This window comes from Pseudophryne corroboree, chromosome 4 (genome assembly GCF_028390025.1).
Source record: "Pseudophryne corroboree isolate aPseCor3 chromosome 4, aPseCor3.hap2, whole genome shotgun sequence".
In the NCBI taxonomy this organism is placed as follows: domain Eukaryota; kingdom Metazoa; phylum Chordata; class Amphibia; order Anura; family Myobatrachidae; genus Pseudophryne; species Pseudophryne corroboree.
This window is the reverse complement of record NC_086447.1, coordinates 509,344,349-509,359,559: the sequence shown is the minus strand read 5'-3', so window position 1 is coordinate 509,359,559 and position 15,211 is coordinate 509,344,349. Positions and strand designations below refer to the sequence as shown.

Sequence of the window (15,211 nt, the reverse complement as noted above, 5' to 3'; positions counted from 1 at the left end):
GCAATGAGGTAGCTGTGTGAGTAAGATAAGCGACCCTAGTGGCCGACACAAACACCTGGCCCATCTAGGAGTGGCACTGCAGTGTCACGCAGGATGGCCCTTCCAAAAAACCCTCCCCAAACAGCACATGACGCAAAGAAAAAAAGAGGCGCAATGAGGTAGCTGTGTGAGTAAGATAAGCGACCCTAGTGGCCGACACAAACACCTGGCCCATCTAGGAGTGGCACTGCAGTGTCACGCAGGATGTCCCTTCCAAAAAACCCTCCCCAAACAGCACATGACGCAAAGAAAAAAAGAGGCGCAATGAGGTAGCTGTGTGAGTAAGATAAGCGACCCTAGTGGCCGACACAAACACCTGGCCCATCTAGGAGTGGCACTGCAGTGTCACGCAGGATGGCCCTTCCAAAAAACACTCCCCAAACAGCACATGACGCAAAGAAAAAAAGAGGTGCAATGAGGTAGCTGTGTGAGTAAGATAAGCGACCCTAGTGGCCGACACAAACACCGGGCCCATCTAGGAGTGGCACTGCAGTGTCACGCAGGATGGCCCTTCCAAAAAACACTCCCCAAACTGCACATGACGCAAAGAAAAATTAAAGAAAAAAGAGGTGCAAGATGGAATTGTCCTTGGGCCCTCCCACCCACCCTTATGTTGTATAAACAGGACATGCACACTTTAACCAATCCATCATTTCAGTGACAGGGTCTGCCACACGACTGTGACTGAAATGACGGGTTGGTTTGGACCCCCACCAAAAAAGAAGCAATTCATCTCTCCTTGCACAAACTGGCTCTACAGAGGCAAGATGTCCACCTCATCATCATCCTCCGATATATCACCGTGTACATCCCCCTCCTCACAGATTATCAATTCGTCCCCACTGGAATCCACCATCTCAGCTCCCTGTGTACTTTGTGGAGGCAATTGCTGCTGGTCAATGTCTCCACGGAGGAATTGATTATAATTCATTTTAATGAACATCATCTTCTCCACATTTTCTGGAAGTAACCTCGTACGCCGATTGCTGACAAGGTGAGCGGCGGCACTAAACACTCTTTCGGAGTACACACTTGTGGGAGGGCAACTTAGGTAGAATAAAGCCAGTTTGTGCAAGGGCCTCCAAATTGCCTCTTTTTCCTGCCAATATAAGTACGGACTGTGTGACGTGCCTACTTGGATGCGGTCACTCATATAATCCTCCACCATTCTTTCAATGGGGAGAGAATCATATGCAGTGACAGTAGACGACATGTCCGTAATCGTTGACAGGTCCTTCAGTCCGGACCAGATGTCAGCATCAGCAGTCGCTCCAGACTGCCCTGCATCACCGCCAGCGGGTGGGCTCGGAATTCTGAGCCTTTTCCTCGCACCCCCAGTTGCGGGAGAATGTGAAGGAGGAGATGTTGACAGGTCGCGTTCCGCTTGACTTGACAATTTTCTCACCAGCAGGTCTTTGAACCCCAGCAGACTTGTGTCTGCCGGAAAGAGAGATCCAAGGTAGGTTTTAAATCTAGGATCGAGCACGGTGGCCAAAATGTAGTGCTCTGATTTCAACAGATTGACCACCCGTGAATCCTTGTTAAGCGAATTAAGGGCTCCATCCACAAGTCCCACATGCCTAGCGGAATCGCTCCGTGTTAGCTCCTCCTTCAATGTCTCCAGCTTCTTCTGCAAAAGCCTGATGAGGGGAATGACCTGACTCAGGCTGGCAGTGTCTGAACTGACTTCACGTGTGGCAAGTTCAAAGGGCAGCAGAACCTTGCACAACGTTGAAATCATTCTCCACTGCGCTTGAGTCAGGTGCATTCCACCTCCTATATCGTGCTGAATTGTATAGGCTTGAATGGCCTTTTGCTGCTCCTCCAACCTCTGAAGCATATATAGGGTTGAATTCCACCTCGTTACCACTTCTTGCTTCAGATGATGGCAGGGCAGGTTCAGGCGTTTTTGGTATTGCTTCAGTCTTCTGTACGTGGTGCCTGTACGCCGAAAGTGTCCCGCAATTCTTCTGGCCACCGACAGCATCTCTTGCACGCCCCTGTCATTTTTTTAAAAATTCTGCACCACCAAATTCAAGGTATGTGCAAAACATGGGACGTGCTGGAATTTGCCCATATTTAATGCACACACAATATTGCTGGCGTTGTCCGATGCCACAAATCCACAGGAGAGTCCAATTGGGGTAAGCCATTCCGCGATGATCTTCCTCAGTTGCCGTAAGAGGTTTTCAGCTGTGTGCGTATTCTGGAAACCGGTGATATAAAGCGTAGCCTGCCTAGGAAAGAGTTGGCGTTTGCGAGATGCTGCTACTGGTGCCGCCGCTGCTGTTCTTGCGGCGGGAGTCCATACATCTACCCAGTGGGCTGTCACAGTCATATAGTCCTGACCCTGCCCTGCTCCACTTGTCCACATGTCCGTGGTTAAGTGGACATTGGGTACAGCTGCATTTTTTAGGACACTGGTGACTCTTTTTCTGAGGTCTGTGTACATTTTCGGTATCGCCTGCCTAGAGAAATGGAACCTAGATGGTATTTGGTACCGGGGACACAGTACCTCCAACAAGTCTCTAGTTGGCTCTGCAGTAATGATGGATACCGGAACCACGTTTCTCACCACCCAGGATGCCAAGGCCTCAGTTATCCGCTTTGCAGCAGGATGACTGCTGTGATATTTCATCTTCCTCGCAAAGGACTGTTGGACAGTCAATTGCTTGGTGGAAGTAGTGAAAGTGGTCTTATGATTTCCCCTCTGGGATGACCATCGACTCCCAGCAGCAACAACAGCAGCGCCAGCAGCAGTAGGCGTTACACGCAAGGATGCATCGGAGGAATCCCAGGCAGGAGAGGAATCATCAGAATTGCCAGTGACATGGCCTGCAGGACTATTGGCATTCCTGGGGAAGGAGGAAATTGACACTGAGGGAGTTGGTGGGGTGGTTTGCGTGAGCTTGGTTACAAGAGGAAGGGATTTACTGGACAGTGGACTGCTTCCGCTGTCGCCCAAAGTTTTTGAACTTGTCACTGACTTATTATGAATGCGCTGCAGGTGACGTATAAGGGAGGATGTTCTGAGGTGGTTAACGTCCTTACCCCTACTTATTACAGCTTGACAAAGGCAACACACGGCTTGACAAATGTTGTCCGCATTTCTGTTGAAATACTTCCACACCGAAGAGCTGATTTTTTTGGTATTTTCACCAGGCATGTCAACGGCCATATTCCTCCCACGGACAACAGGTGTCTCCCCGGGTGCCTGACTTAAACAAACCACCTCACCATCAGAATCCTCCTTGTCAATTTCCTCCCCAGCGCCAGCAACACCCATATCCTCCTCATCCTGGTGTACTTCAACACTGACATCTTCAATCTGACTATCAGGAACTGGACTGCGGGTGCTCCTTCCAGCACTTGCAGGGGGCGTGCAAATGGTGGAAGGCGCATGCTCTTCACGTCCAGTGTTGGGAAGGTCAGGCATCGCAACCGACACAATTGGACTCTCCTTGTGGATTTGGGATTTCGAAGAACGCACAGTTCTTTGCGGTGCTTTTGCCAGCTTGAGTCTTTTCATTTTTCTAGCGAGAGGCTGAGTGCTTCCATCCTCATGTGAAGCTGAACCACTAGCCATGAACATAGGCCAGGGCCTCAGCCGTTCCTTGCCACTCCGTGTGGTAAATGGCATATTGGCAAGTTTACGCTTCTCCTCCGACAATTTTATTTTAGATTTTGGAGTCCTTTTTTTACTGATATTTGGTGTTTTGGATTTTACATGCTCTGTACTATGACATTGGGCATCGGCCTTGGCAGACGACATTGCTGGCATTTCATCGTCTCGGCCATGACTAGTGGCAGCAGCTTCAGCACGAGGTGGAAGTGGATCTTGATCTTTCCCTAATTTTGGAACCTCAACATTTTTGTTCTCCATATTTTAATAGGCACAACTAAAAGGCACCTCGGGTAAACAATGGAGATGGATGGATACTAGTATACTTATGGATGGACGAGCGACTGCCGACACAGAGGTAGCTACAGCCGTGGACTACCGTACTGTGTCTGCTGCTAATATAGACTGGATGATAATGAGATGAAATCAATATATATATATATATAATATCACACTAGTACTGCAGCCGGACAGGTAGATATATTTATTATGTAATGACTGATGACGGACCTGCTGGACACTGTCAGCTCAGCAGCACCGCAGACTGCTACAGTAAGCTACTATAGTAGTATGTATAAAGAAGAAAGAAAGAAAAAAAACCACGGGTAGGTGGTATACAATTATGGATGGACGAGCGACTGCCGACACAGAGGTATCTACAGCCGTGGACTACCGTACTGTGTCTGCTGCTAATATAGACTGGATGATAATGAGATGAAATCAATATATATATATATAATATCACACTAGTACTGCAGCCAGACAGGTAGATATATTTATTATGTAATGACTGATGACGGACCTGCTGGACACTGTCAACTCAGCAGCACCGCAGACTGCTACAGTAAGCTACTATAGTAGTATGTATAAAGAAGAAAGAAAAAAAAACACGGGTAGGTGGTATACAATTATGGATGGACGAGCGACTGCCGACACAGAGGTAGCTACAGCCGTGGACTACCGTAATGTGTCTGCTGCTAATATAGACTGGATGATAATGAGATGAAATCAATATATATATATATATATAATATCACACTAGTACTGCAGCCGGACAGGTAGATATATTTATTATGTAATGACTGATGACGGACCTGCTGGACACTGTCAGCTCAGCAGCACCGCAGACTGCTACAGTAAGCTACTATAGTAGTATGTATAAAGAAGAAAAAAAAAAAAAAAAACCACGGGTAGGTGGTATACAATTATGGATGGACGAGCGACTGCCGACACAGAGGTAGCTACAGCCGTGGACTACCGTACTGTGTCTGCTGCTAATATAGACTGGATGATAATGAGATGAAATCAATATATATATATATATAATATCACACTAGTACTGCAGCCGGACAGGTATATATATTTATTATGTAATGACTGATGACAGACCTGCTGGACACTGTCAGCTCAGCAGCACCGCAGACTGCTACAGTAAGCTACTATAGTAGTATGTATAAAGAAGAAAGAAAAAAAAAACCACGGGTAGGTGGTATACAATTATGGATGGACTGCCGAGTGCCGACACAGAGGTAGCTACAGCCGTGGACTACCGTACTGTGTCTGCTGCTAATATAGACTGGATGATAATGAGATGAAATCAATATATATATATATAATATCACTAGTACTGCAGCCGGACAGGTAGATATATTTATTATGTAATGACTGAAGACGGACCTGCTGGACACTGTCAGCTCAGCAGCACCGCAGACTGCTACAGTAAGCTACTATAGTAGTATGTATAAAGAAGAAAGAAAAAAAAAACCACGGGTAGGTGGTATACAATTATGGATGGACTGCCGAGTGCCGACACAGAGGTAGCTACAGCCGTGGACTACCGTACTGTGTCTGCTGATAATATAGACTGGATGATAATGAGATGAAATCAATATATATGTATATATAATATCACTAGTACTGCAGCCGGACAGGTATATATATTTATTATGTAATGACTGATGACGGACCTGCTGGACACTGTCAGCTCAGCAGCACCGCAGACTGCTACAGTAAGCTACTATAGTAGTATGTATAAAGAAGAAAGAAAAAAAAAACCACGGGTAGGTGGTATACAATTATGGATGGACTGCCGAGTGCCGACACAGAGGTAGCTACAGCCGTGGACTAACGTACTGTGTCTGCTGATAATATAGACTGGATGATAATGAGATGAAATCAATATATATGTATATATAATATCACTAGTACTGCAGCCGGACAGGTATATATATTTATTATGTAATGACTGATGACGGACCTGCTGGACACTGTCAGCTCAGCAGCACCGCAGACTGCTACAGTAAGCTACTATAGTAGTATGTATAAAGAAAAAAAAAAAGAAAAAACCACGGGTAGGTGGTATACAATTATGGATGGACTGCCGAGTGCCGACACAGAGGTAGCTACAGCCGTGGACTAACGTACTGTGTCTGCTGCTAATATAGACTGGATGATAATGAGATGAAATCAATATATATATATATAATATCACACTAGTACTGCAGCCGGACAGGTAGATATATTTATTATGTAATGACTGATGACGGACCTGCTGGACACTGTCAGCTCAGCAGCACCGCAGACTGCTACAGTAACCTACTATAGTAGTATGTATAAAGAAGAAAGAAAAAAAAAACCCCACGGGTAGGTGGTATACAATTATGGATGGACTGCCGAGTGCCGACACAGAGGTAGCTACAGCCGTGGACTAACGTACTGTGTCTGCTGATAATATAGACTGGATGATAATGAGATGAAATCAATATATATATATATATATATATAATTATATAATATCACTAGTACTGCAGCCGGACAGGTATATATATTTATTATGTAATGACTGATGACGGACCTGCTGGACACTGTCAGCTCAGCAGCACCGCAGACTGCTACAGTAAGCTACTATAGTAGTATGTATAAAGAAGAAAGAAAAAAAAAAACACGGGTAGGTGCTAGGTGGTATACAATATTATATATATATTATATACAATTATATATATATATATATATATATATTAAACTCATAAACTGGTGGTGATTATTAAACTGGTGGTCAGGTCACTGGTCACACTATCAGCAACTTGCAAGTAGTACTCCTGAGTCCTAAGCAGACAATCACAATATATATTATACTGGTGGTCAGTGTGGTCACAAACAATGGCAGTGTGGCACTCTGGCAGCAAAAGTGTGCACTGTACGTTATATGTACTCCTGAGTCCTGAGTCCTGCTCTCAGACTCTAACTGCTCCCCACTGTCAGTGTCTCCCCCACAAGTCAGATAATACAGTCACACTATCTCTATCACTTCAGCAAGTACTAGTAGTAGTAGTACTCCTCCTAATGCTCCCCAAAATTACTACTGTGTCTCTCTCTGTCTCACTCTCTTCTCGAATCTCTATAAACGGAGAGGACGCCAGCCACGTCCTCTCCCTATGAATCTCAATGCACGTGTGAAAATGGCGGCGACGCGCGGCTCCTTATATAGAATCCGAGTCTCGCGATAGAATCCGAGCCTCGCGAGAATCCGACAGCGTGATGATGACGTTCGGGCGCGCTCGGGTTAACCGAGCAAGGCGGGAAGATCCGAGTCGCTCGGACCCGTGTAAAAAAACCTGAAGTTCGGGCGGGTTCGGATTCCGAGGAACCGAACCCGCTCATCTCTAAAAATTACATTAATAGTTGATTTCATGATGTAACTTTGCCTTAATCACAAACAAATTAAGATTATAATATGAATTATTGTTATCAACACATATTGAAATTAAAATATCTAACAAAGATGGGAATATATACATACAGTGTGTGTTTTCTTTTTCAGAAAAAAGATGTTTGATTTTGACTGTGAACACCTCTAAACCAATTATTCTGAGTACAACAAACACAGGTCTTACCTTGCAACTGCCTCAGGCAAAGAGTGAGCTAACCTGCCCATTTATAATGAGTAGTACTGCAACATATACAATTACATATAGAAAGCTCACTAATGGTGACCACGCAGTTCCAGAATATTCAAAAGATGTCACAAGCACATTATTAGTAAGATGGGTTTAATTTAAGATTTCTCTTCTAGAGTATAATTATTATTAATAATAAATAAATCGCTCTCAGTCATAGGCATTGAAAGAAAAGTAGGACATAGATTTCAAAAGTAAAAAAAACAAATTTATGTGAATTTTTGGACCAAGTGTGCCTCTTATATTTACTCTCTAAACAAGAGCAAATCTCAATGATTTTTACTACAATATTTATGTTTGACCTAAAGGGGAATAGTAGAAGGAATAGTTAATATTAGTTATCATGTACAAGTGTCAGTAATTGGTGCTTGAAACCTACTCACTCTATCCGACTGGTGTCATCACGGATGAGAATACCAGTATCACAATCCAAAATCAGAATCCAAAGAGTAATCAAATGTAGCAAAAGGGTCAGGATCACAAGCTCAGGTTCAGAAATGAGGAAACAGAATGGTCAAGGCAACGGGCTATAATGCATGGAGGATCTGGTAGACAGGAAGATCATTGCAATAAACACAAGTGCTGGAATTAGGAAAGAGGTCCTAACACTCTGGCAGTTTGTCAGATGTCCTTTAGTACCCGAGATGGCTATTATAAATATTTGGCAATGCCTTTTGGGGTTAGTAATACGGCAAGGAAATTGGCATTTTTAGTGTACCAGCCATCTTTTAAGGCTTCATCAAGGATAATTTTTGGGATCTATTATATAGGCTTGAAATCATTCATGTAGTTGACATCTTGATGTTTTCTCAATGCCTCTCAGCTCATAGAGATCATGTCAAACTGGTGCTCAATCACCTCTAGAGAATTTTGTATTGTAAACTAGAAACATTCCTGTTCAAACAAACCTCTGTTCCTTTCCTGTGGAATATTCTCTCTGACGTAGGTCTACAAATGGATCTTAAGAAATAAGAAGGATACAGAAAACTGGCCTCAACCAATTGGGATTTTTAGGCACTTCTAATTATTATAGGCAGATTATACAAGACTAGTTCACTTTATTGGCTCAGATCACAGAAGGAAATTGACATATCCAAAAGTATGACCTATAGGGGCAGTGCAAGTATTTAATTAGCTGATTAAAGCCTTCCTTTCAACATCTATCCTCAGCCAACTACATCCTTCACTGCCATTCTACTTCTGTTGGTGTGGAACAGTGCTATTTCTAGACAAGCTTCTGGGAAGTTACACCCTTATGAGTTCTGCTTCACAAAATTGTCTATGGCATAAAAAAGTATAATTTTCTTCTGCTGCTAGCAAACACAATAGCTTTAGATAATGGAGACATCTCATTTTTAGGAGCCATCTTCATAGATACCATCTTCACTGACTGCAAAAGCTTGCTATACCTTATATGGTAACTGCTCAATGACTCAACTCCTGACAGGTAAGGTGGTTGCTTTTTCTTACGATCAACTTAATCTTATAATCACCTTCAAGAACAAAAATACCAAAGCTAATGCTCTGTCTTAGTCATTTGATTTGTCTTAGTTTCTATTTGTGTTGTGTTAGCATTTTCCCTTCTTTGGCTTCCACTTCAACACCTGGGAATAAAAAAGTTTATCCAGTACTTCAGTCCAAACTTCTCTTCTGCGCTCACTACACCGCCTAATTCAGACCTGACCACAGCAGCAACATTTTTCTCTAATGGGCAAAAGCCTGTGCAGTGGAGGTGAGGCAGATATAACATGTGCAGAGAGAGTTAGATTTGGATGGGGTGTGTTCAAACTGAAATCTAAATTGCAGTGTTAAAAAAAGCAGCCAGTATTTACCATGCACAGAAACAAAATAACCCACCCAAAGCTGACTCTCTTTGCACATGTTATATCTGTCCCACCTGAAGTGCACATGGTTTTGCCCATTAGAGAAAGAGTTTGCTGCTGCGATCAGGTCTGAATTATGCCCTTAGTTTGCTGGAGATCATGAAACCAAGAAGACCTGCAGTACAAGCTGTTATATAGAAATTACTGGTGGGACTCCAAGAAGGAAAAGATTTCTTGTCTGCTTACACAACATGTACCCAACATGAGACTTCATGTCAAAAACCTTTTGGTTCTCTGATTCTCGTTCAGTTCCAGAGAGGCCATGGCCAGATGTGTTCCTTGGGCTTTATAGGCGTTCTTCTATACTCATGGTCCAACAACACTATTTTGGTGGTGATCGATTGCTTCTCAAAAATGGCATACTTCATCCCACTCAAATAATTATCAGCAGCTCCTAATTTAGTTACTTTATTTCTCCATCACATCTTCGGGTTTCATGAGTGACCCGTAGAAAATAGATCATACTGTGGCAATATTTAAAATTCTGTTGAACTCTGTGCAAACAGGTGAAGCTTATATTAATATTCTCTTTGCGATGTGACCAACACCAGAATCCCGACAGCACTCTGGAGACTGGCACCGGATCACCAACAGATGAGATGCCGAAGGTGAGTATCGGGGTTCTTCCTTAGGGTTAGGGACCGGGGGTGGGTGAGGTTTAGACACTAGGGGGGGTTATCCCTAGCTGCAACGCCCCCTCCCCCAGGGTTGGCTGTAGCCGCCACCCTGGGAGGGTTAGCCCTAGCCGCCACCCCCCAAGGATTAGGGTTAGGGTGGGGGATGGGGGATGGGGATTAAAAATACCTACCCCTCTGATGTTGGCATATTCAGTGTCGGGATGCCACGGGTTGGTCATGTGATTGCCGGCATCCCGGTCACCGCCATATCATATGTATTCCTTCTCTACCTCTTACAGCCTCAAACCAAAGGAAAATAGAATATATCAGCAAATACAAAACATTTCGAGAATGTATGAGTTTTCAAATGCCCTGGAGTCCTTGTCTTGAGTTGAATTTGTCCACAACACCCACTTTCATAAGTCATCTTTGAAGCCCCAGTATTTTTTATTGTTTATAGGGCTCTTCCTTTATCATTCTCTTCTATAACATTTTCCCAACATCCAAACTCAGGTTAAGGAAAGCTTTATTAAAGAAGCCATCCCTTACAAATCTTGGGCCTGATTCAGATGTGGTTGGAGTTGCTATCATTGATGCTTACATGGAAGCATCAGGAGGCAACATGCTGAGACGAAGCATCGGATCACCTGCGACACCATCAGTCGGCAGAAGTGCAAGCTGTCAGCCACAGATACATTAAAGAGGCCAAGAAATCTCCATCTTCCAATCCTGGCCGTGTCACTCCCACACAATGGTGGTGACACTTTTTAGGAAATGGAGACTTTTGCCCGCCCCCTTCTTGCCCCCAAACAGCAGCATACTGTCAATCACTGACAGCCTGCTGCCATTCTGTGTCTGACACTGCAATATGCAGCACGGGTATGACACATGCACAAAGGTCCTTATTCAGTAAGGATTGCAGTTGCTGCGATCAAATAGTTGCCACCCAGAAATAGAGGAAAAACGCCCATTGCAGAAATTGCGCATGCATTGCAATGTGCAGGCTGATTGCAAAACCATACACAATTCCCGGAACATCGAAGACTTTTCTTATCTGCGCCAGGCAAGGTCATCCACAATTTTTGCGACACAAGAGGCTGAAGTGGTCATCACCGACGTCAGAGGCACTCCTTAAAAATCCATAGGCAGGCCTGCGTTTTTTCAGACACACCCAGAAAATGGCAGATTTCCACCCAGGAACGCAGGCTTCCTGTCAGTCAAACAGCAGCTGCATTGCAGTCACGCAATTTCTGACGCTATTTTTACTTGCACGTGTGCAATACGAACGCAGTCATTCAATAATCGGCAGGATTGCAAATTGCAAATTTTGCAATCCTTACTCAATGAGGTCCAAGGTACTGGACATCGGTACTTTGCAACATACGCTGCAAAATACATCGCTACTCCGTCAGTACCTGAATCAGGCCCCTTCTGAAGATAAGAAAAGGAAAGCAGTAACTAAATTGTCACCTGGGGATAAAGTCTGGTTATCCACAAATACAGAAATCTCTGACATAGGGGCTATTTCTGAGTTTAGAGCAAAGCAACTTTGGCAAAACTATGTTGCACTGTGGTTGGAGCAGATGTAAAATGTGCAGATATATTTAGATTTGAGAGGGTCATGTCCAAAATAAAATCTAAACTACAGTGTAAAAATAGATCTGGCCAGCATTTTTGGGCCACATGCAAAAGTTGGCAGTATTTATCCTGCAAGCAGAATAATTAACGTATTTGCTCCCCTTCAATTGCAACATGGTTAGTCCAGGTACAAAGTTACTTGATTTCTTTTGTTTTGCTCCCAAATCAGAATCAGCCCCTTAAAATGTCAAGCAAGACATTTGCTCCATATTTAATTGGTCCCTTAAAAAGCCATTAAATTTTTTTTTTCTGTGGTCTTGATTGTAGTTACCATCTTTGCTATGGTTCCAAAATAATTCCATTATTGTTTTAAGTGGGTTTAAGTTCAAGGAGACTTATGAATAAATATGGGCTACACAAGTATCAAATCAAATAAAAAGAATTTATTGAAAACTGATAATAGGTACTTTGCTATGTATGATGTTAAATAAGATGAGGTCATCAGGTAAATAAGGTCAATGCAGCAGTCACATCAGCAAACATGGTGCAGGAGTCCCATCTTCTATAGGTTAGAAGCTGGACAGGTCATTCGTCCTGCCACTTCTGCAGTCTGTGTTTCACCTAGGAGTAAGGCTGGCTAACACTACTTGCTTGCAACTTATATAGTGAAGCTGGACAAATTACAGGTAATAGTTGCCAAATAAGGCTATAAGCATAAATGAAAGCTATGATTAGTCCTTAACTTTTTCATAGCTTAAAGACAGTTGAGCCACCCCCCTAAGTGGTGTTTACACTTCAGGATGTTATGAAGTATGTAGAATTTTCTGGTACTTTCTAGAAGTATGTTTCAAGACAGAGATGACAGCAGTACACAACAGTACACAAACACGAAACAGCAAAATGGATGACACCATTCTGTTCCTTCTACTACAAGTGTCCTTGCTCAAACCTTTTATTTTTAATCATTATTTTTTAGCCTTATATCCTCCTGCTCCTGTTCTGGTCCTACAATAAAAAGAGTATGAAGAGAATAAAATAATTGACCCTAAATTTTCTAAAGGTGTTCTTTACTTTGTTGTAGCCTGAGATTTGTTTTTTCTTTTTAAAAAAATCCTCTCAAGTTGCCTGAGATGCCTTTTATGAAGTGCTCAGAGCCAACTCCTAAGAGGGGTATACTGTCAGAAACCATTATTAGGCATCTACTTGTTGGTGTCTATGTGTCACGCTGTCCGCCCGGTGAAGTCTTCTCACCTCTTGCCGTGTGCTCCCAGCTGACCGCCTTTTCCCCACTGCGTGTCAAAATGCTCCTCCTTAGCAACTTCTCCCTCAGCTGCTCATGTTCCTAATTATACTAAGGACAGGGATCCATTTGGGTGCGGAGATATGCCATCTTCTGTGATCAGCTGCTCACTGATATCATGGGGGTGCAAATCCAAGATTGGTCTGCCTATTGATACCATAGCTTGCTGCAGTAAGCTGCAAGAGTACTAAGTCCTCTTTCCTAACTCCAGTACTTGTGTTTATTTCAAATGTCTGCCGGTGCACCAGTTCCTGCTTACATGTTGACCCTGCACCTAAGCATGTTACCTTGACCATTCTACCTTATTTCTTGATTTTGAACCTGTCCGTATGACCCTAACATTTTGGTAAGTTTGACTACTTTGGGGTTCTTAATCTGTGTACTGTGATGCCGGTGTTCTTGTTCATGTCTCCCAGATAGGCACCCAAATGGAAAAGTTGGAGGACTGTGACCTGTTGGTTTCCAGCAGCCAGGCCCATACTGCCAGTGCCAGGTGGAGACTGGAAGGGGGAATATGACTTTGCGCCTTGACACTGCCAGCGCTTTCCCTTTACTTGTTAATATGAATCCTAATATTGTAAACTGTAATAACAAGGCTCACATGCCAACTTATATCACCAGAAAACGCTTATTTAAGAAATTAATATGATTGGTGGCCCTTTATTTTAAATACTATACTGTAAATGTAATCATATAGTCATATAAATAGGGCTGGTATAGAAATATTATTGTAGTCTTCAATACATTACATTGTTACACTAATGTATTTTCTCTATTAAAATTATGTCATTATAGGAATTGCAGGACCAGATAGCACTCATCCCTGGGTTACAGCCCTTCTCCAACTATGAGAAATTATTATTAATTTCTGCTTGATGAACAGCCAGTCGGAACTGTTATTACTGGAAAAAACAGCTTATTGGGGTTAGTAAAGAATGTCTCATAGCTGTAAATTGTGTTTTGAGCAAATAAGGAGACAGAGTATGAGTGTATGCTAGACCCTTGTAACCTACTCTCTTTTCATCATCCAGCTCAGTGTTGTTGTGTGACAGATGTGGGTACTACTCAGTCTACAGATTGTATGTCAGTGCTATTCAGAGGAAGATAAAGAAAAAGTGTGGCTTGAACAAAATACTGAAATAACCATGAATGTGTTATGGTGGTTAGCAAAGAACAGTAGATACTGTATAAGTTACAGATGGAGGTTGACAACTGGATGCTGACCACTTTTGTTTTTGGTGAAGGTTGCAATTGCAACAAAGGTTGCAGGAGGCATGTACAAGCCAGTACTTTTGTTGTCAGTTAATACTTAACAAGTAACAACATCTTTCACTTATCTTAATTGTATACATATAACTTTTGCCTGAGATTCTAAAGTGAGGTTTGTTTTATTTAGTTCCAGAAGCTGCGGCTATCACAGAAATACAGGTTTTATCAGACTCTTTGGTCAGTATAACATGGACAGAGCCATCCAAGCCAAATGGTCCTCTAGATTCTATTCAATATCAAATCCAAGCCCCCAAGCCCTATTTCTCCAAGGAGAAAAAGTGAATTTCCAGAGGAGCGGCTCTTGTGGATTTTAGATAATCTTCAAGGTGAAACTGATTATGAGTTTATGGTACAGTAAATTTATGTTGAATACCTGTATATCCCTCTGGTTGAAATACTGTACAGTACTTCACATTATAGTAACCTGTAATATTTGTTTGATGTCCCAGGTCCTTACATTTCACCCAGATGAATACTGGTACACTCAAAACAGTGTGGTTTCCTCCAGAATGTTTGAAGCACCTTCTGCTCCACATAATATAATTCCTGGCAATACCAGTTTGGTAATTGAATGGAGAGCTCCGGAGGAATCCATAATGGAATTCTGGTTTGAAATAATACAGGTAAACTTGCTGTATTTATTTCCCTACAAAATGTAATTAATAGTTATATGTAGCTTTGTTGTCAATAAAGTTGATGCTACCCTGGGCATTGTGAATAAATACACATTGGGTACAAAGTACTCAGGCCTGGCTTACTGTGGCATCTGGTGGAGACATATGAGACCCAGCTCCATCCATCCTTCCATTGCCCTAGCATAAGAATATGATACAGAGCGTCAAACTATAAAAATGCGATAGGGATTCATGACTATCTGATTATCACTGGAACAAGGTAAAGTGAGGATAAAAAATGAACTTAGGTTGTTCCCAGAGGAGTCTACTCTC

The 15,211-nt window shown here is 42.7% G+C and overlaps 1 protein-coding gene across 1 annotated transcript in view; it reads left to right on the top strand.

The window, feature by feature from the left end:
• ROS1 (ROS proto-oncogene 1, receptor tyrosine kinase) overlaps positions 1 to 15,211 on the top strand; it is a 311,501-nt gene that overhangs the window by 125,452 nt on the left and 170,838 nt on the right. The window contains 5 exon segments of the mRNA XM_063919336.1: positions 7,463 to 7,699; positions 10,007 to 10,108; positions 10,578 to 10,734; positions 14,392 to 14,542; positions 14,620 to 14,887. Coding sequence (XP_063775406.1) covers positions 7,463 to 7,699; positions 10,007 to 10,108; positions 10,578 to 10,734; positions 14,392 to 14,542; positions 14,620 to 14,887 — 915 coding nt within the window.